General features: G+C 48.3%; 1 protein-coding gene across 3 annotated transcripts in view; it reads left to right on the top strand.

Moving 5' to 3' along the window:
* Window positions 1-20,820, top strand: part of PRKN (parkin RBR E3 ubiquitin protein ligase) — an 889,581-nt gene that overhangs the window by 338,374 nt on the left and 530,387 nt on the right. For 2 of the 3 annotated variants that reach the window (XM_071219677.1, XM_045188965.2), the window contains exon 4: window positions 17,382-17,503. In XM_071219677.1, coding sequence (XP_071075778.1) covers window positions 17,382-17,503 — 122 coding nt within the window. The remainder of the gene's footprint in view (window positions 1-17,381; window positions 17,504-20,820) is intronic. The other variant, XM_053913792.1, reaches the window with a different exon arrangement.

Genomic DNA, 20,820 nt, shown 5'->3' with positions numbered 1-20,820 from the left:
AAGATTTTCTTCTTTTTTATGGCTGAGTAGAATTCCACTGTGTCAATGTCCCACAGTTGTTTTATCCACTCAACTACTGATGGGCACTTGGGCTGCTTCCTCATCTTGGCGATTGCAAATAACGCTGCAGTGAACACAGGGGTGCTTATATTTTTTCAAATTAGCGTTTCAGGTTTCTTCAGACATACTCCCAGAAGTGGGATCATTGGGTCAAAAGGCAGATCCATTTTAAATGTTTTGAGGTCTCTCCATACTGCTTTCCACAGTGGCTGCACCAGCCTGCATTCCCACCAACAGTGCACGAGGGTTCCCTTTCCTCCACGTCCTCTCCAGCACTTGATTTAATGATGATGGCCATTCTGACAGGTATGAAGTGATACCTCATTGTGGTTTTAATTTGCATTTCTCTGATTAGTGATGTTGAGCATCTTTTCTTTTCTTTTCTTTTTATTCAGTTACAATTGTCTGAATTTTCTCTCCATCCCTCCACCCCACCCCAGCCAATACGTCTATTGACCATCCGTATGTCCTCTTTGGAGAAGTGTCTATTCAGAATTTTAATTTTCCTAGAGCTTATATTTATATAGACATAAAGGTATTTTCCATTCATTCTATAGTTTATCTACGTGTTTAGATATTCTCACTGACTTCCAGAAATAAGTTCTGAATAAGTGAGTGAAAAATGTCTCTCTTATGTTGCGGAATGACGACACGGCGAACTACCACCTTTTATAAAATAGATGGTCATTATTATAAGTGGTGATGCATCACTTTTATTACATATGTGAATTGAGAATTAAATGTTAAGGTCCAGGAAAGGTTGATTCTTAAAAAAAAACAAAAAACAAAAAACAAGCAAACATACAGAAAAAAAAGGCATGAACATTTCCAACTTATTTCTTTAAAATTATTAAAAAAGCGTTTGCAGATCTTACGAGAAGTCGTGAAGCCCTACAGGACGTCTGTGAGGCCAGCAGGGATTTGTTGTGTGTTCACTTCCACACTTGCGCGTGCACTGTTGCCCCCGTGCCCGTCAGTGCGTGTTGCCCGAGTGCACACGTGTGGACAAAGACCGAGCCTAAAGCATGAGGGGCCGTCCCATGAGCCAACACCATGCGGCTGTTTGGGCAGAAAAGGCCCTGCACAGTCTCGAGGGGCAGCACAGGGGCCGAGACAGGAGGGGCGTCGGTGTCCCTGGTTGGTCCGCACGTTCGGGTCGCCCCACAAGTACGCATGTAGTGAGCAGCGCCGCGGGGTGCAGGATGCGGGATGGCCAGCTTCCTGCCCTCTTCACGCCCGTATTCTCAGATTGTGAGCCGTGAGGGACAGCAGAGATCATCAAATCACAAAGGCCGTCGTCCCGGACGATGGCCCCGGGCGGCAGCATCAGTACAGAGCTGGCCTTACACCAGGGTCTGGACATTGGTCCTGTGCCCTGTCCTTCACCACACCTGCCCTGCTTCTTCCCATCCCTACGATCAGGTCCAGCCACCTTTCACTTTGCGTATCAAGAATCAATGAAGCCCAGTCAACTGCTTTCAGAGTTTGGAGCTTTGTATAATTTTAAAGGTATTCCATTCACTCAGTGTGCACGTAAGGAGATCCTGTGGCCGGTCACGTCTGCGCCGGGCACTGGAGAGACCAGGACTGTTACAGTCGTCCGGGAGAGTGGGGTGTGGGAGAGGAGTCGCACGTGGGACACGGTTGTACGTGGTGGGTCAGAAATCGCTGTGGAGTACAAGGGAGGGGTCATAGCGGAAGGAGGGGACATTTCTAAAAGAGAAACCCTGAAATGCCCTTGCTAACTGTTGTACTCAGAGCCTTTCCGAACTGAAGAACATGGGCTGTAAGATCAGGTTTGTTTGATCTTGTAGCTATCAGCCCTAAACGCTGTTCGTGTGTATTCTTTTTTTTTTCAAGTGATACCTTCTAATTAGCCAGATTGTTTGACTTTATAGGTCCTTTTCTTCACAGTAGGGGGGGAAATTATACTCAGATTCCTGGGTCAACATTAACAGCAATCATGTCCTGTGGCCAGAAGTTCATTTTTAGATAAGGTAATAACTATGTCCTAAGTGAATCCCAGTTGTTCTTCTGTATTAGAGTTCCCTGTGCGCATGCTCTGATGTTAAACATATCAGCTACATCTACTGGCAATTTGACAGTTGCAGATTAATAAAATTATTTTGATCTTTAAGCAATGTGTGTTTGTTAAACATCCGTGTAGAAGGCACTAGGGCAGGCCCTATAAAGTGTGCGGAGATGAGGGGTATATTCAGGGCGGGGCAAAAGCAGGCTTACAGTTGTGAGTATGCGAAACAGTGTATTATTGTTTTAATATTTATTAATTGTTATATTATTTCCCACACAAGCAACTATAAACATACTTTTCCCCCACTCTGTGTATCTCAGATTAGAACAGGAAAAATTCATTGCAGTAAGATACAGAGAAGTTTATCTAGGAGGCCATGAACTTGGGGTTGGGGTTTGAGAGCCCAAACTCTGCAGCATGACCGCCAAAACGCGAACCCTGTCCTGCGCCGTGACCGTGGGCCCTCGTCCCCTGTCCTTTAAGGAGCAGATAGGGAAGGATAATAGCAGTATCTACTTCCCGTGATTGTTAGTGAATCAGACGATACTTACAATGGGGTGAGAACAGTTCCTGGACATTGTGTAGAATGCCATTGTATGGCATCGTGCAGAAATGCCATGGAATCTGAGCCTGGCTTGGAAGAAGGAGTAGGTGTCAGCGGTAGAGACACAGAAGTGACATTTCTGCGGGAGGGAGCAGCACATGGAAAACGGACACAAAGGCGAGAGAATGATGTGCATTTGTAGACTGGGAATCATTTGGTGCTCCCGGAGGGGAGCGTGTGTGTCTACTTGGGACAATCCAGTACATTCGTGAGTGTGGATGTTGATGGGTTTAAAGGCACACTGATTTAATTTATTCAGATGCCAGCTTTAGGACACAAACACTTGCCCACTCCAGTTCCCCTACTCGTTTGTTTGCAGGCTTAGCTAGGTGTTCCGCAGGTTGTACTTCTACTGGCTAACAGTGCTATCAGCTGCCTTGACTGAGCTCTTATTCTGCGCCAGGTGCATGCTGAGGTGTTACTGAGTCCCATGAGATGCTTAGAGCAACCTTCTGTTACCTGCATTTACCTGTATGAACACCTGTGCTCAGGGAGGTTAGTCAGCCACTTGCCTGGGGCAGTCTTCTTTACTGTGTCCCAATCACCACCAACTCAGTGACTTCAAAGGGCACCATTAATGAGGCCACAGTGTCTGTAGGTCAGGAATCGGGCATGGCCCCCCCTGGGCCCTGGGCTCAGGGACACTCAGCTGCAGTCCAGGTCATACTGTCTGCAGTTCCGGGTCCCTTTCCAGCTCACACAGCTGGTGGCAGAAATCTGGTCCTGTGGCTGGAAGCTGGAGGCCCCTGCTTCTTTGCAGGAGGTCAGCCAGGGCTGCCTTCAGCTCCCAGGCACCCCTGCAGTGCCCTCCATGTGGTCCTCCCCTGGACACTCACAGGACACGCCATCTCTTCTTTCAGAGAAGACCTGGGTGTCACCTGATCAGGTCAGGCTCACCCAGGGCCTCTGTCTTTGATTAACTCAGCACCCATTGATTGGGACCTTCTGTGTATTTGAAAGATCCCTTCGCTTTTGTCATCTGATGAAAGCTCGTGATAATGGCAGTGGCATCGATCCTTTGCATCAGTCTCCCCAGCACTGAAGTGGGGAGGATCATACAGACGTGTGTACCCGGGGCCCAGATCTTGGGGACCACCATGGAATTCAGCCTCCCATATCCCCCAGGGCTATAAAACTGAAAGGTTACAATTTAAGCCAAAGTCTCTTTGACTCTGAAACACCCCCATCAAATCCCTGATCTTTGCTAGCGGGCGTATCTCCTCAAAGCCGAGGCATATCTCAAGGGAGAAACTGTGAGCACGGTCAGGTAAGACTACGAGTGATGGAGTCACTACCTGAATTCTCTGTACCTTTCACATCCTGTCGATACCCTTGAAAATGCTTTCCTTTTAGGGATTACAGGGCTATCAAACTGAGATCTCAAAATGACAGTAAATACTTGCTCCTTTACAATCACCCCTTAATTTGCATTTGTTAATACCTCTTTGAGAACTTTTGACCTTCATCTGACTATTGACATCTCAAAACTGAGGGCAGAAATACCTTGGCGCTTTCTGTCTTGGAAGTTTTATGTGTTTTCAATCATCTTAATTTTAGTAATGAACTAATGCCAGGCCCACGCAGTCTATATCAGGTCGGGGTTTGTGAGGCAGAGAAACTTGACTGAAAACTTCGGAGCGGTTGTGTCAGCTCTTGCCTTGCTGCTGTGACGTCACACGGATGGTGACTCGTGCCATGGGCCATGCTTGGAGTTTTCATTGCCGCTCCAGACCTGACCCAAACCCAGAACTGCCGATAAGGCTCGCTTGTTTGAAGAGCTCAGTGGCTCTGGCTACAGAATGGAGCCCAAGTCAGAAACCAGGGCCTCAGGAACTTCTTATTCTTTGCCATTCAATTTCATCAGCCAAGTTACTGTCAAGGAAATATGCAGATGCAAAATGATGAACAGTCAGTCCCCCCTGAAGGAGGTCTATTTCATTTGGCTGCCAATTCAATGTCTTCACCTAACAGCAAATGCAAGATACTGAGCTCGGCCCTGCAGGGAGGAAGAAGGAACAAAGAAAGGAAATAATTTCCCACTCAATAAATAAACATTTTGGGAAGAGACCAGGCAGAATGTGCATTAGTTGTACATTAGATTCTTAAAAAAGAAACTAGGCCAGCGGGAGCGAATCTTTCACCCAGCGTGTTCGACACAAGGAGGGAAGGCTTTTAGATTCCGCAGGTTACCACGCTCCCTTTGCTCACTCAGCTCCTTGGAAATAACACTAACAGGAGAGTGGGCAGCTGACCAAGACAACGCAGGATAATCTAGGAGCAGACGCTGTCTATAAATACATACACACTGCAGCCTCCACCCAAGACAAGGGTGAAGCAACATTTGGTATTTATCGGGGACTTCAGGGTCTCTGTGCCTAAGCCTGACCCTGTCACATGTCCCCCCTGAGGTCGGCGGTGGCTTTGCACAGGGTTGGGTATTTGATGAGGGCAGCCGCCTGAGTTACCCTCCCCAGGGCTGCTCTTCCCCGGCCTGGCTGGCTGCAGGGGCCCGCTCCAGACCCGTCGGCTCTGGTTGGCCGAGCCCCTTGTACATTTCACCCTGAATCGTGACTTTTTACCCCTGGTTGATTTAGTCACTTTCTAACCTTTCTGTCGGAGTTTTCCTTTCTGCATTTTGGCCCAGCTGGCCTCTTCCCTGCCCATCCTCACCCAGGAGATTTGGAGATACACGCCAGGGAGTACTTTCCTTTCATTACTGCTCTCGGGCGTTATCTGAGGCATGTGTTACCTTCCTGTTATAGACAAAGAAACTGAGACTTAGAGAGACTTGAACACTTGTCTCAAATCATGCAGCTGTCAGTCATCACCCAGCTGCTACTGGAATCCAGTTAATCCTGAATCCAACCTTACATCAGTTGCCAATGCTCACCCCTCCCAGTTCGTGCATTTGGTTTTATTTTCTTAGAGAGGCTGCCTTGCCAGCATCAAATCTAATTTCAGAGCGAACCGTGGCCAAAGGGACGAGGGCACTGGAGTCAAGGTGAGTGGGTTTAAATCCAACGGCGACATTGACCCAGCCACCGTAGCTCCGAGGATACTGCATCCCTGAAACACAGAGTTTTCTGTAAAACTCACAAAACAGATATAGATGTCTCAGGGATCCTCAACAGACTGCAACCCCGGACGAACATAATAGCAGGTGCTCAGTAAGCAGAGTCTGATGGCCAGAGGTGGAGGGGCCTCCAAAGTCACGCAGCGATGTGAGGGTGAGGACAGAGAGGTGTCCCACGCCGGCCGTTTCCTCCTGAGCCACAGTCTCAGAGTCGGACAGCGGGGCACACCCGGCGCCTGTCATCAGTGTTGCCACCAAGCAGCCGTAGCTATAGCCCAGTTTCCCCGCTGGGGTGTACTTCCTGCTGGTCAGTGACACGCGCCCAGCGCAGGGCTTCATTTGATCCCTGAAATAGAATTACTTCCCGGCCCAAGAATCACAGGAGGGAGACACTGGTCATCTCGACAGAAGTGGTTGAACTGCAGGGCTCCATTTCTGAAGTGGAGCAAAAAGGCTTCCCCGGGAGCGTGCCCTCCCTCCGCGCCGGGAGACAGCCGAGCGGTGCCCACGTTTCTTCATCTTTATTTTAACTTGAGTGTGCTTTACTCCCAATGCCACCTTTTCCTGGTCATTTTAGTAATGAAAATCCTTGGAAGGAGCGAGACACAGAATCTGTTTGGCCCAATGTTGCCATATGCAGTTCGATTTAGAAGTGAAATAAGCCCAGTAATCAGAGTGGAGGAAGCTAAAGAGCTAAAAAGCAAATGGTTGTCAGTTTGTGTTGTTTTTACTAATTGGCGTGGCCGTTGCCTATGCGGTTGGTAGATGAAGGGATATTTCACGGGCCTCTGAGTCGACGAGGTTGCAGGAGACTTTATGGGAAAGTTGCTCTGAAACCGAGCTGAGCCCGTGGCTTTTACAGAAGAGTCCCTGAAGAGAACAGCCTCTGGTGGCAGCAGGGAGGCAGACAGGAGGACGAAGATGACCTCTCTGGATGAGCATGAGTGTCACCCTCCCTACCTGCTGCACCAGGTCCCCCACAGGGGCTGTGTCCTTCAGGCCCCAGTGCTGTCTCCGTGGGACCCACACCGGAGGCCGCTTTCTGCCCTGGAATGACTGTTCCTGTCCACTAGCTGACGTCTAAATCTCACGAACCTCCGCACAAATGGTTTCCAGCCCTTGCTGTGCGTCTGGATTGCCTGGGGAGCTTCAGAAACAGCAACCCACTAAAACAGAACAAACAACCTGTGTCCAGGCTCCGCCCCCACATTGTGCGCTCCTCCTGCCCCCACTTCAGCCCTCCACACCAGCCCTGACTGCCGCACACCCCAGCCTCCCTCCCTCCGTCTCAGGCCCTGGACCACAGGACAGAAGTGGGTGCCGGCAGCCTCCTGATTTGGGTGTCTCAGGGCCCTGGGGCCCCCCGCAGGAGGACACAGCCCCACTGAGGAGCTCCAACATTGCGACCCTCTCAGACCTTGAGTCCCTCAGGGCACTGCTTCCCACGCCAAGCCGCCTTCACTCCCCCAGCAAGGGGTGCGGCCTCCCACCAGTGGCCTTACCCAGAGGGGTCCCACTGAGGGTGCGACAGAGCTTCTCTGTGCCAGGAAAGCACCTCGGACGGGGCCATTCTGACACCCGTGGTCAGTCCTCTAACAGGCTGGCTGCTCGGCCCCAGGGTGACTCCTGAGTCTGAGCCACGTGGGCCATGTTTACAGGTCCAATTACACACAGACCTGCTGTTCCTTCTGCCACGGATTGTGCTGGCATTTCCTTCCACATCCCTTCCGTGTCTTTCCTTAGCGGGCATTTCCATGCCATGATTGTATGTTTTTCTTCAGCTAAAGGTAATTCTTCTCTTCCGTGCAAATGTAAATACCCCTCTAAATGGTTTGCGCACGAACAGTCTTTTTAGCATGAGGAGGCCAAGTCCGAGCAACCGCAGAGTGTAAGGGCAGGCACGGATGCCAGAGCCGGTCCACGTGCCCATGGTGCCCTGCACCCCCACCCCACACCGAGGAAGGGGGAGGAGACGGGGCACCGGGGAAAAGCCAATGGGGCGTCATGCCCGCCAGGTTTGCAGGCCAAGTGGAGACCGTGTGGGGTGCTAACGCCTGTTCGCAGTCGTGTAGTGAGGCAGGAGCATGGAGATGACAGAGCACTGTCCCAGGAGGTCCTGGGGGTGGAGGATGTGACTCCATGGAACCTCATTCTCGGTCAGAGCCTTCTGGTTTCCATGGCCCCCTTTGTATGCGTGTCTTTCTTCCACATGGCGCTCTTCGCTTTTCTTTTTCTCTGGGGCTTCCCCTCTGCTCTCATTGCCCCTCAGCAGGTCTTTTCTGACCTTTCATCCTCTTCCTGCCACATCCTCGGCCTCCCCCCGTGAGAGGCTGCAGGGAAATGCCTACCCCTACACACACACATGCACTGAGTCTACTGCAGGTTTCCCCTGCAGCAGTTCCGATGTCAAGATTATTACCGCAACCCTGATTCAACGTAGTAAGTCTTTCTGAAATCACAGAAGTATTAGTTTCTTCCAAAGCCCGTATTTTATCCCTCAGAACGATCTCCCCAAGGTTGAAAGACACAGCCAACAGGAGCTTTATGTTCAAGTCAGATTTTGCTGACTCCTGCAGTTACAGCAATGCAGCCTGGCCTCATCATTCAGCGGTGACGCGCCGGAGGTGTCAGTGAGGGGTGTTCATCACGCTCCCCTGGCTGCGGGACAGCGCAACTTCGAGCTTAAAGGTGACCATGGAGTTCAGAGGGACCCTCTGCAGATTAGAACTAGATCCATGGTCCTTCCCGATGATCAGCAAGCTGGGTTTTTAAAGACTGCTCTGAAATCAGATTCTTTGGTCGGTTCGGAAAGTCTGGTCAGCAGAAGGAGCGTACCTTTCAGGCCAGGACTGGGCACCCTGCAAGTAGTGACTTCTGCTGTTGGGACAAGGCCGTCCTGTCCACTTGGAGTCCAGAAGGGCCAGCTCATCGCCCTCAGTGTTTTCCAGCCTTGCTCATAGATTCCATGATGACCATCGATGGTGTCACCCTCAAATCCAAAGCCTGTTTTACAGAATAAACAATCATTTCAATGGCCTTAATACCATTAAAATAAGACTCTTCGTTTTCTTAATGCCGACACAAACATGGGTGCAGTGATGTCGGCTTCCCTACACGATGCTGTTAAATGAAGATTTATAACCAATTTATATTTAATCTTTTGACAACATCCATTTAGCATGGCCAAATAACAGAAGCTGGGAAACATTTTGTTTCAGAATCCCGACATTGCAAAAATAATTATCAACCTGCATGTCATTTTAATGGGTCTGGAAGAACATTGCTCATTATATTGTCACAGTGATTACATTATTTGAGGGTCAGTTTATTGTGATTTTATCCTTCGCCATCTTGAAGACGTTCTCATAGCACAGTGTCAGTCTCCAGTCTGGTTGCCTGACTTTCCCCACGTGTTTGCCATTATTTATTCTTTATTCGCTGACACAGGCAAAATGCAGTACAGTGTAGTTTTTCTCCACACTCAAATATATAAGTCTAACAGGGATGATACAAGTATCTGTGGAATAAGGTGGAATAGACTGTGATTTAAGTACCTGGTGAAAAATGTAAATAAAATGCAATGGGAATTTAGGGCAGAGGATTTACATTTAATAGATAAATCAAGGAAGACTTCCTGGAGGAGATGGCACATCTGGGGAAGGGAAAATTCGGGTGTGGGGAAATGCTGAATTTTTTGATGCTGCTAGGGGTAAAGGGGAAGAATAAGATGCACATTTACTACACACTTATTCAGACACAGCCCCTGCTAGGTTTTCACAATCTTCTCTCCCTAACAATAAGAAAGTGTTCAATTACAATGTACAGAAAGTCAAATCATGACTTTCAAGCAAGGATAAAGTGAACATGTGAAATATTTGATTTAACCCATTAATAAGTGAGGCACAAGGTAAGATATTACGATCAGTTCAAAGAGCACTTGAGAAGTTAAGGGCTCCTCTCCACTCCCTGCCCTCCCACCCCCAACCAGTGTCCAACAGACCGCACTCCTTTGGGCTTACCTGTGTCTTGGTGCAGGAGCCATTTTCGTATCTACTGGACAACCATCTGCAGCGTTAAACAATGAGCACACACCCCTTGTGGACAGACCGCCTGTTTGCATTAAAATAAATGAATGTAAATGACGTCAAAGAGTTGGTTTGCAGCAGCCACACCTGCGCTCAGTAGCCACAGGGAAAGCAGGGACAGAACTCCAACCTTGCAGGAGGTTCGGTTGTGCAGAGCTGGCCGAGAAAACCTTTGTGTGGCTTTGCACCCAAGACATGAAAGGGCTGCTCGTTTCCAAACATCGGATTGTTCTCACGGAGGTAGGAAAGGCTATGTTCTGTGCAGACCTGGCGCAGCCTGAACGTCGCAAGAGGAGAGGGGAAGCTGAGGGTGGAGTGAGACCTGCGGACAGACACTGGGGCTGCTGGGTTTACTCAGCGAAGGGGTCAACTCTGGCTCTAAGGAGATTTACTTTAGGAAAATTCACGGGAAAGCGACTTGGAGAGCTGATGGGTTTCGCGGAGGATGAAGGCGGGATGAGCCGTTGGGAAATCACTTCAGTGCCCAGGAGGAGGGGGGAGGGAAGGAGAGGCAAACTCACCAGGATGCTGGGCCGTGCACCTGCCTGTGGGCAAGCCTGACGCCTGGTTACCTCGTGCTCAGGGTGGGCCACGGTCCGCTGGCATTGCCTGTGGGCCTGCATTTCAAAAGGCAGAGAAAAGAATGGCTTCTCACAGGAGTAACTGTTGCAGGGAATGTCAGTGCCAGAACCCTCTGAGGAGTTTCAAGGACTGGGCTGAACAGTGGCTGATATGGGCACGGCCCTGGAAAGGTTGTCCCTGACTCAAGAGGCCTGCTTTCAGCACAGTCACTTACACCGTCCGCCTGGACTCGGAGCGGACGGTCCTTTTGTTCTTTCTCCCCGGCTCAGTGACATCACTGGACATTTCCAACTCGTTACACTGTCACTAAAGAAAAATAATTCCCATGTTTTAATAAGCAGCAGTGATCTTATCGATCTCAATTACCGCCAAGGACTTTTTGAAATCAGTGCTACAAAAGACCAGATTTATTAAGACTGTAAGCTTAGTCTTGTCATTGGTAAAGGCAAAATGGAGAACCTAAAACCCCAGGATTTGCAAGAGGCTGTTTCATGGTAGCAGTGAAGACTGGAAATATTATACTTACATGAAATGTTTTAAACGAATTGTATCGGCTCTTACAGATGAAATAAGATGAAGAATCTGGGAGAGGTGACGGTCACACCTTGTTGCCATATTCCTGCAAGTGTTCATTTCCTCAGCAGGTTTTGCTGGTACTTAGATTATTTATTTACTTACTTACTTACTTATTTTGAAGCTACTACCAAATTGTCTAAAGTTTTAGACATGACCGGTAACTCGGTACTTAGGAGGCATTTCTACATCCCATTGCTATGTTTCTGCACTAAATGATTATGGACCATGAGAAGATGCTGAGTTAGTATGTCACAAGTAATATTCTTACTACTTGCAGTTTATTATTTGAGTCATTTATTCATAACAATTGTCTAGGTATCTCTGTAAGAGGAGTGAGCATCATGCCAGCAAGTCCACCACTGAAATGAAATTTGGGGACCCGTTAGAATCCCCATCAAGACCATCGTACAACCACATGACGGAAAGCAGTTTTGATTTCGGAAATACTTTGAATGCATTGGCCAGCTTAAAAATGTTATCCACTAGGCTGGGTCCACATAATTGCTTACCATTTCCTTTCCTAGTTTTCCTTAATCTGTCTGGATCTCCTTGACAATAATAAAAAAGTGACTCGTGGAAAGGAGATGGGACTCCAGTCAACTTTAAATCCATGGAAGGGCTTTCCGGCGTAGTTTATGTTCCGTAACATTATTAAACGTTACCATCCAGGATTTGGTTGGGTTTGAAGCAGCTTAAAAAAGAATTACATCTCAGCTCTTTCCAAAACTTTAGAGTTACATTTAACGTGGAAACAGTGTGTGAGAGTCAGCCTTGGCCAGGACGGGAGAGAGGGCCCGCGAGAATAGCTCGTGTGTACTGAGCACGCGCTACTTATCCGATACTGCCCAGGGCACCACAGCCTATGCGTTAGCTACTATGCTTATCTGCATTTTGCAGAGGACAAAACAGGCTTTGAGGGTCAATGGATTGACCCAAGGTGACAGGGCAGAGCTGGGGTTTGACCAGACGCACCCGTCCGGGGCTCTAAGATGTATTCTGAGGACAGTCCACACCCTCATCCACACCCTCATCCGCAGCTTCTGTAATCGCTCCCGTCCAAGTCTGAGTTGGGGATGTTCGCTCCAGGCTTCGAAGTGCTGGGACCTCAGCGCCCACCTCAACTCTCCCCGCAGGTGCCCATGTCTGGGAAGAACAACCACCCGCCTTTACCTGGTGGGCTTTGAGCATGGCTATTTATTTAGAACTAATCTCCAAATTATGCCTCACTCTACAGTTTTGTCTTGGTATGGCAGGTTCGGTTATTACTTTCACAATGAATAATGAGAAAATAAATTGGCAGCAACAAAAACCCAGGCCCAGGCATTAGCTATCATCAGCAGTTTTCCCCTCACCGGATGAAATTATTGTGCAAATACATTAATTAAAAACCCTCGCACAAAAATGGAGAATTAAGTTATAACTTTTCAGGGGAGAGTCTCCTTAGGGGTTGCTAACTGTGTTTTAGAAATGCTCGCCCTGGGCGGATGGTTGTGTAATGGGAAGCCAGACAGAATAGAGCGCCACCCCGTGGCTCTGCGGGAGGGAGGACCGCGGCCCGGTAGAGGCCTGGGTAGTGTGGCCGGGTTCAGTGGCTGGAACGACCCGTGGGGTGAGTGAGGATCGGTGTCAGTGTCCATGTGTGATGACTGTCCCCTCTAAAGCTGGTCTGCTTGTAACTGGTCAGCTTTCAATTTTTTTCACTTAACATTTAGTTATTCAAAGTATTGTGTAAAATTTTTACATATTCCTTCTTTTTTGTTTACTTTATCATCCTAATCATTTTTGCGATCTTAAGATCACATTAACGTTATTGGTTTCAAATATTATAGGCCATTAACTTGAAGGATGCGTGAAGCTGGTCCAGTATATTCAGCTGGTGGAAAGAGGTTTTAAGTATTGGGTATCGGAGCTACATTCTATTTTATCAGAAATGTCGCCCTCATATTACCATGCCTGATAAGTCCCACACTTCGAACACGGGGGGATTTATTGGCCTAGCAAACACGTGTTGTGTGTTTGCTCAGGTCAAGGCCCTGCAGGAGTTGTTTGGGTGTGAAATGGGGCACCGTGTTTGTGGGAGGTCGGAGCAGTGGAAAAGCCGGGACAGGTAGATAAGCAAAGCGAGGCAGAACTTTCTGTTCAGGAGTTCGCATGGCACTGCAGTGGGCATGACCCGTCTTTTCAATGATCCAAAGCAAGGTGCTATGCAGGAGAGAAGATTCTGGAAGTACACGGTGGACAGATTTTATGGGAACTGCCTTACACTCGCTGAACACGTATTGTTCAAACTGGAACTAATGGCTGGTTTCAGGTCCACGTGAGGAAGGACGGGCTACGAACAGATGAGCCGGCTTGGACTTCACCCACTTGGTGCATGCTTACTGTGCAGCTGGCCCCTGAGGCCTGCATTCCAGCAAATGTAAGAAACGCAGACGGAAGGATGGCCCCCACCCAGAAAGGCCAGAGCAAGAATTCTGGCAGATGCAGGGGAGAAGGCTCTCTGTGCCTCAGGGACCTGTCATGTGGTGGGGGCACAGGTCCAGAAAGTGTGGCCATGGATCTGCCCCATAGTGAGCTCACAGGTGTCAAACAAGACCAAGGTCACGTGTGGAGAGACTAGAGGAAGGGGTGAGCTGAGGGAACCCGACAGGTTGTAGCTACGCCATGTGTTGAATCGTGCTGTCTCCATCCCACCAGAAAACGAATGACCCAAGCGACTGAAGTCTTGATTCTCTGTGACAAGCCATGATGAAGACTTCTGAGGTCAATGAATAGTTTTCATCAGAATCAGGAGGACTGTTCTGAAGTGCCCATTTGTCTTATTAAAATGATGTCTTCAGGCCTTAAGTTCATTATTTAAAATGCATAAAAGAAAAAAGGAAACTGTACAGATTATTCTGGCTTTTAAAAGTCAAAGTCAATAGTATATATTATTTTTAAATAAGGGTTTTACTCAATGTATCGTGAATGTTAATGCTTTTGGCAATTTTTGGACCAAGAAAAATGAACAAGGGAAAGAGGATGATTGACAAGGAGCATGCTAACCAGACACAACGTGGGAGAGAAAATGAAACATAATGATAACATTGTAATGCTCGGGGATGGGAGGGTTTCTAAGGATGCTTTGAATGCACAGTGACTCACATTTTAAAGGGTCCTACTCATGAACTCTGCTTTTAACCTCTATCAAAAAAAAAAAAAGAACTTCAGAATAAAATGAATATCCTTTACTTTGTAAAATCGTTACACCAGTAGACTAACCCTCCTGATTTACGGTGTAATAATTATGTAAGTTCATTGATGGCATGGGGTGGAGGGAAGAACATATTCTAATTGTCACTAGGCTCTTCAGGAGCGTTTGATAAAGCTGAATTTGTTTATAAACATAGCAGTGTGGCTTGCAAAGATCAAGTCCACACTGTGGGTTGAATCCTTCCTTTAATTTTTTTTTCTCTGAGATGTACAGTTTCACCGAATTCTCCACAAAAGGAAGGCTTCTGAGTTCCGATCAGGTCTGGCATGTGCTATGCTCCACAGCGCCTGTCTGAACGAGGGGGCAGAGTCCGGTGGTGAGTGGACCTGCTTCCCTTGGCCTCACTTAGCATCAGCTCCGACTGGAGAGCCCCCATGGTTTGGCTCAGTGCCTTCTAACAGCTGGCACCCCACTGCAGGGTTCTGTGAGGTGCTCTTAAAGCACATGACTCGCCTGTGACTAGGACTGCAGAAACAGACAGTCACTCAAAAGGCTCTATGGTTTTATTTGAAAAGAAGAGCCATTTTTTAGGCTGTTTAAAGACTTAAGGGTGAGGACTGTAATATCTGCATCTTCATTACAAATGATTCGGTGAAATACATTTATGTATCGTGTATGTGTGGGAAGGGATTGCCATATGGAAGAGCTGACTGGGAGAGAGAAAAGGATTTTAAGGTCCAAGGAGAAGGAAAAGGGGCAAGATTGACATTATTGACTAGAGACAGCTCTACGCCCACAGAAATGTTGGTTGGGTCCTAGGCATGTCTTGCTCTTTCCCTCCGGGTTGTGGCTCCATATTCAAGGGCCTGTGCCGTAGACCCGCAGGCAGGCCGCTGGGGACGTGCCCAGAAGGTCACCATCGGGGTTCGTGTCCTTCTCCCTGTCCCGTGCACTCCCGATCCTAGCGTGACGCAGAGAAGCCTGCCAACTTTAAACAGTGATATGTAGCCAAAGAGGTGGGGAAGCTATTCTGAGAAAAAGATCTCAAGATTAGTGTGAAGTCCAGGCTGCTCGACCAAGCAGAGCCAACAGCTTGAGCGTTGCTGCCATAGCCAGGACTGGCCTGACCTTGATCTTCCTTAGGCTGGCTCCTAATGCCAGCCAGCGCGGGCTCCGGGGAGCGCTGTCTCGTCGACTGCTTGTCACCGTGTGGGCTCCCAGGGCCCCCGTGTCGGGGTGCAGTGTTTTCTGATGGACTCCTCAAGGACTTCAGTGAAGGCTGCAGCACACGGGGTGGAAGGGTTCCTCAGTCTCCAGATTCTGCCTGGATGAATCATTAGTGGAAACAGCAGTGCACGCGCTGCTACCGCCCTGCGGGACAGAGGAGAGTCCTTGAGTGCCCTGCAGTTTCCGGGACGCCGGGCGGCTGTTGTCAGAGAGCTGCTGATGGGCCCCTTCACCACCGCGGGTGTCTGTGCGGCCTTGGCTCCCCTCTGAAAGTTTCTGTTGCCCATTCCTCTCCTCCCCCCTTTTTTATTGTTTAACCTTTACAGTAGGTTATAAAAAGTATGAAATTGGATTTGTTCATATTGCTGGTAAAGGTTTCACCAACAAAGGCACCTCTCCCCTACACTACACCCACCCTACTGCATGTTAAAGTTGTCACAGTTCTGGGGGTCCCCGGATCGCCTGTTAGGGTAGTTCTATAACCTCGATAGATGGTTCTATTTGTTCCTTGAACACCGTGCACATTAAGGCCTTAAAGTTACAAAAAGTGTCAGAAAATCATAGTTTCTTATCATGCAAAGATAGATGTATACCTACCCTTTCCCACGGGAAGCCAGAAACCAAATACTAATTGCTGGAGACTGATGATGATAAAATGTATTGCCAGTAAATGATAAAAATATGAAACTTGGTGTTTTGATTTTTATATATAAATATATACATTGGTATTCATGTTTATATATAATATATACATTTATATTTGTATAAATATTTATATTTATTTATGTGTATTTGATTTCTATTTAAAAAGTATTGTCACCTATAACATTAGCAAGGATGGCTAAACACGTGAGAGTCCAATGTGTCTACAAAGGGTCTGTCTGTGAGTCAGTGAAACGCTTGGGGCTGCGTAAGACTTTAGGGGTTTTGTTTGCTCGTTTTTTTATATACTAATTGTTTTCAATGAACTGGCTGCATTTGGTCATCCAAAGGTTTTTTACTCATAACGATCAAAAATACTTATTATATATTATTTCCAGATGCTCTTGATGATCATAGTAAACTTTTAAATGAAGTTTTATGCCATGACCTCATGTAACTCCTACCAGCAAGAAGTTAAGGATTAAAAGAAGTATTTAGTCATTTTAGAGATTGAGGAAGGTGGTTATTTCACTGGTAAGTGCTTCTGAGTAAAGTTAGTTCTTTGCAGCCATGGAGGTATGAAACCATTTAGAAAGATTCCCCTCATTTAGGGAATAATACTATTCCTTTAGGGTGACATTCAACAGAAATGATAGATGTTTGACTACTGATTTCCCCCCAGCTTTTACTCGTGAAAATGTGTCATTTGAATGGCATTTGTCGAGGTGGAGAACTCTCGTGAAATGCCAGGCACCTCTTCAAACACGTGTCTGTTGAGTTCCGCCAGGCTCTTGTCTTCCTCCATGTGTGACTGAGTGTGTATTGAAAAGTCTTCACTGGAAGCCACCCAAGCGGGACGGTATTCATGTCGAGAGATGGGCTGGTGTGTCCCTATGGATAAGAATTTAAGAGGGGAAATCTGGAGCCTTCAGAACTGGTGCACAGGAGCATGAGACAGAATTCAGGAGCATGGGGTTCCAAATCTCCAGTCTCTATGTCATTCCCCATCCATTTGAAAACCTCAGCAGCAAAGGGTGCCTTTCATGTCCCCGAGTTACACGCGCACCTGGCTGGCAACCTGGGCAGCTGCCTGCTGACTTTGCTAAGTCACAGGGCTGTCGGCAAGAAGAAGAAAAGTTTCACTCTTTTCAGCATAAAACTAGATTTTCCAAAGTCAGTTGCTGTGTCCTGATCAGAATATGTATCCCATCCGTGTTTCAAAATGCTCCTAAGGAATTCTAAAGTTTGTCTCCGTTTGGATTCCGCATTGATTGGCTACTTCCTCTGCTTTTTTTTATTTTCCCCAGCAGGTAGACCGGCCTACAACAGCTTTTACGTTTATTGCAAAGGCCCCTGTCGAAGAGTGCAGCCAGGAAAACTCAGGGTGCGCTGCGGCACCTGCCAACAAGCCACGCTCACCTTGGCGCAGGTAAGGACGTGCGTGGGCGGAGCCTGCCGGGAAAGTGCACGCACATTTGCAGGGCTGCCTTGGGCGCTTCTCACCTGCAGCCACGTCTCTCACGTGGGCGTGCCTCCATGGGGTGGCAGTGGTTAACGGTGTCTGCACTGTCGTTTGAAACCACGTGACTCTGTAACGTGTAGGTAGCCCAGGAGCATTGCCCCATTTCTTTAGTCCAGGCCTATTGAAAGGGGAGAGAAACTGCTTTTAAGACAAGCAGAGGGTAGACTTTTGTGGGGTGTCTTTTACAAGCTTTCTAAGATATTGGAAATGTTTCCCGTCTCGGTCTGTGGGGCGGCCGCATGTTTGTATCCACTTGTCCGAATTCAGTGGTCTGCTGGCTTGAGGTTGCTGCACTTAAGGTTGCTAAATGTAAGATATTCCTCAAGAGCGAGGTGAAAAAGAAAGTTGTGGACCAGCGAGCAGTGCGCCTTTGAGATAGGGGCCTGCCAACGAGCATCTGCCCTGGCCTCGGCTTGGTTTTGAACAGATCACGAGCAAAGGATGCTTTTACATCTCTAAGCGGCTGGGGAACATCACAAGAATAATGTTGCGTGACCCGTAAACATTGCAAGGAATGTGAACCCCAGTATCCATAACAGCGTGTTGCGGGGACTCGGCCCCTCCCACTTCTGTGCACGCTGTCTGGCTGCCTGGTGCCCTGGGGCGGGGGCGGACAGACAGACTGCATGGCCTCAAAACCCTGACATCCTGACCCTGGAGCCCTTCAGAGAAAAGGTTTCTGGATCCCGATGAAAACCACGGACACAGCTAGTTCCCGGCTTCAGCACCACGGCTGTGCGGAGCTTGGCTAAACTTGACATGCGTGCAAACGTGTGTGCTGTGGAGAGAGCACAGCCCGGGAGGCAGAAAAGGACAGAGCTCGGGGGGATCAGGGCCTGAGGTGTAGACAGACACCCCTGGTTCCACGTCAGCCCCAATGAGGGCTGGGGAATTCAGATTTTAGTCTGCGGGCCACAGACAGCCAAGGCGGATGTTAAAAACAAAGGCGATGCCTGACATGATGCCTGAGAACTATTACTGGTGCTGTAAGAGTTTGTCACTGGATTAAGTTTGTCATTTGATTGAAGGCAAAGCGGTTCGGTTCATTAGTTTACTTGTCATAGGGTTCTGCAGGCCTAGATGAGGGGCAGGGTGGTCCAACAGATGGCTGTAATGGAGAGCGGGGAACGCCCTGAGGGGTGCTCTGAGGCAGGGGAGTCACGGAGCCCCTCCCCAGCCTGGGGACGATGGTGCAGTTCCAAAAAATGCAGTTCATGTTTCAGTGTGATACAGTATTTCAGCTTCACGGGCAAACCCACGTAGGAAGACAGATCCTTGGTGGTCCCGGGTGTGTCCTGACCCCTGCGGAGTAGACCTTCCTCTGGGGTGGTCATGGGAACGTGCTTCTCTCTGGGAGACCTGCCGTCCCAAAGCCCCACACAAGTGTTTCTCCCCCAACTCCCCTCTGCCGCCTTCCAGTGCAGCCACCAGCCTGTCTGATCCACAGCCCGTCCTGAGAGCTCTGGGTGGTGGATGTGACCTATTTTCACCAACCCTCCCTGCTTCCAAATAGAAAGAGCAATATCCAATCATCACTGAACTCCAAGCTTAACTGTTTTCATGGATTATCTCACCTAATTGTTTCATAACACTCCGAGGGAAGTACTGCTAGTAAATCTATTTAGGCTGAAGACAGAAAGAGGCTGAAAGAGATTAAGTAAACAAGAGATTATAAGCACAGATGAGGGATTTGGGCTGGGCTGGGTGCTGTAGGCCTGCTAGCTCTACAGCTGCCCCCTGTCACCACACACACAGCTCTGCCTACTCGGCACGCCCACATCCGAGGTCCCCAGTGATCAGAGGGAGGGCGGGTAAAGGTGAAGACGAGTGCGCGCAGTGAGGGTGCCGAGAACCATGGTGGCTGGGAGAGGCCACGGCCCACGGACAGGAGGCGGCTCCCACCAGGTATTATGAGAGCTCAGCGTGGCCAATCCTCTTTTTAATACAGAGAAACCATAAATGTGCAGGGATATTTCTCACTGAAAATAGTGCTCCATGGGGGAAAATAGAAAACAAACGAAAAGGAAAAACCACCTGCAGCAGCGGTCTAGGTGCGCCCACGCCGGACCTTGGCGGCGTCACGTGATGGCGGACAGGCGGTGCTCCGCCGAGCCTGGCGAGTAGCGCGCGCAGCGCAAGTGAGTTGCGGCTGAGAGGCAGCCAGGTGTGAGCTTGCAGACTCTGGAGCCTCACTGCCTGGGTTAGAAGCCCCACCTCCCTACTTCCTCCCTAGGTCAGCTCGGGGACCTCTGGGAACGGGGGTATGGTTTCTAGTTCTTATTTATTGTCAAGATTAGTGAGATGTGAGCAGTGCTTGGAACACTAGCTGGCACGTGAATACTTAGAAACCTTAAATGCCGTATTATTGTTATATATTATTATAAATGCACACACAGGCACTCCGCCCTGCTGGCTGGTCTGCAAGCTTCAGCTCCGGGATGTGGCGGGAGGCATTGATTTGGCCCTGAGAAAGGTCTCCTCTGTAGAAAATAGACAAATGCTCAATTTCATTTTCCAGAGATTTGTAAAGATCTTTAACTTACGCAGTTTTCTTTGGTCAGAAATAAGAAAGAAAAAGGAAAAAGAGTCTCGTGTAGCTGACAGTTCTGATGGAGCAGAGTGTGATTTATCAGAACTTCAACAGGGGGCTTTTTATACACAGGGAGAGAAATTGGAACCTACTTAGACACCTGGGTTATTTTTTTAAATGTAATTTTATTTTTTATGGTCCAGAGAAATAAGTCTTATCAACAAGCCCCATGCCTTTCATGAGTCCTAATAGTAACCTCCTAATTTTTTGTGGTTGTTTTGGAGAATTTATTCATAATTCCAACGTTTCCTCAGCCCTCTTTAACATCTGCGGTGGTAATAAAGAGCCGCCTCTCGTACATAATGCTCTAGGTCAGACTGTTTATGTGGTTCACACCTAATGAAACATTGTCGAGGAAGACGGATAGCCCCTTTGTCTCGGTGTTAAAGATGGAAAACCGATGTCTGAAGTTTTGGGCTGACCTTGGGGGCCCGTTGAGAATCAGCTTGCACACCAGGTTTTCTTCTTTCTCCAAATCATATTATCTTCTTTATTTCGTGCTGAACTTGGCCAGGGTTTCCATTCATCAAAAGTGCCTTGAGAGAAATGAACACTCCCTCCACAACTGTGAACAATGGCTGATTGGAACAGCATGGCACACGTCCAGTCCTCAATGGCCCGCTCAAAGCTTGTC

The sequence above is a fragment of the Desmodus rotundus genome, chromosome 11 (genome assembly GCF_022682495.2).
Source record: "Desmodus rotundus isolate HL8 chromosome 11, HLdesRot8A.1, whole genome shotgun sequence".
Taxonomy (NCBI): domain Eukaryota; kingdom Metazoa; phylum Chordata; class Mammalia; order Chiroptera; family Phyllostomidae; genus Desmodus; species Desmodus rotundus.
This window is presented reverse-complemented; position numbering and strand designations above follow the sequence as displayed.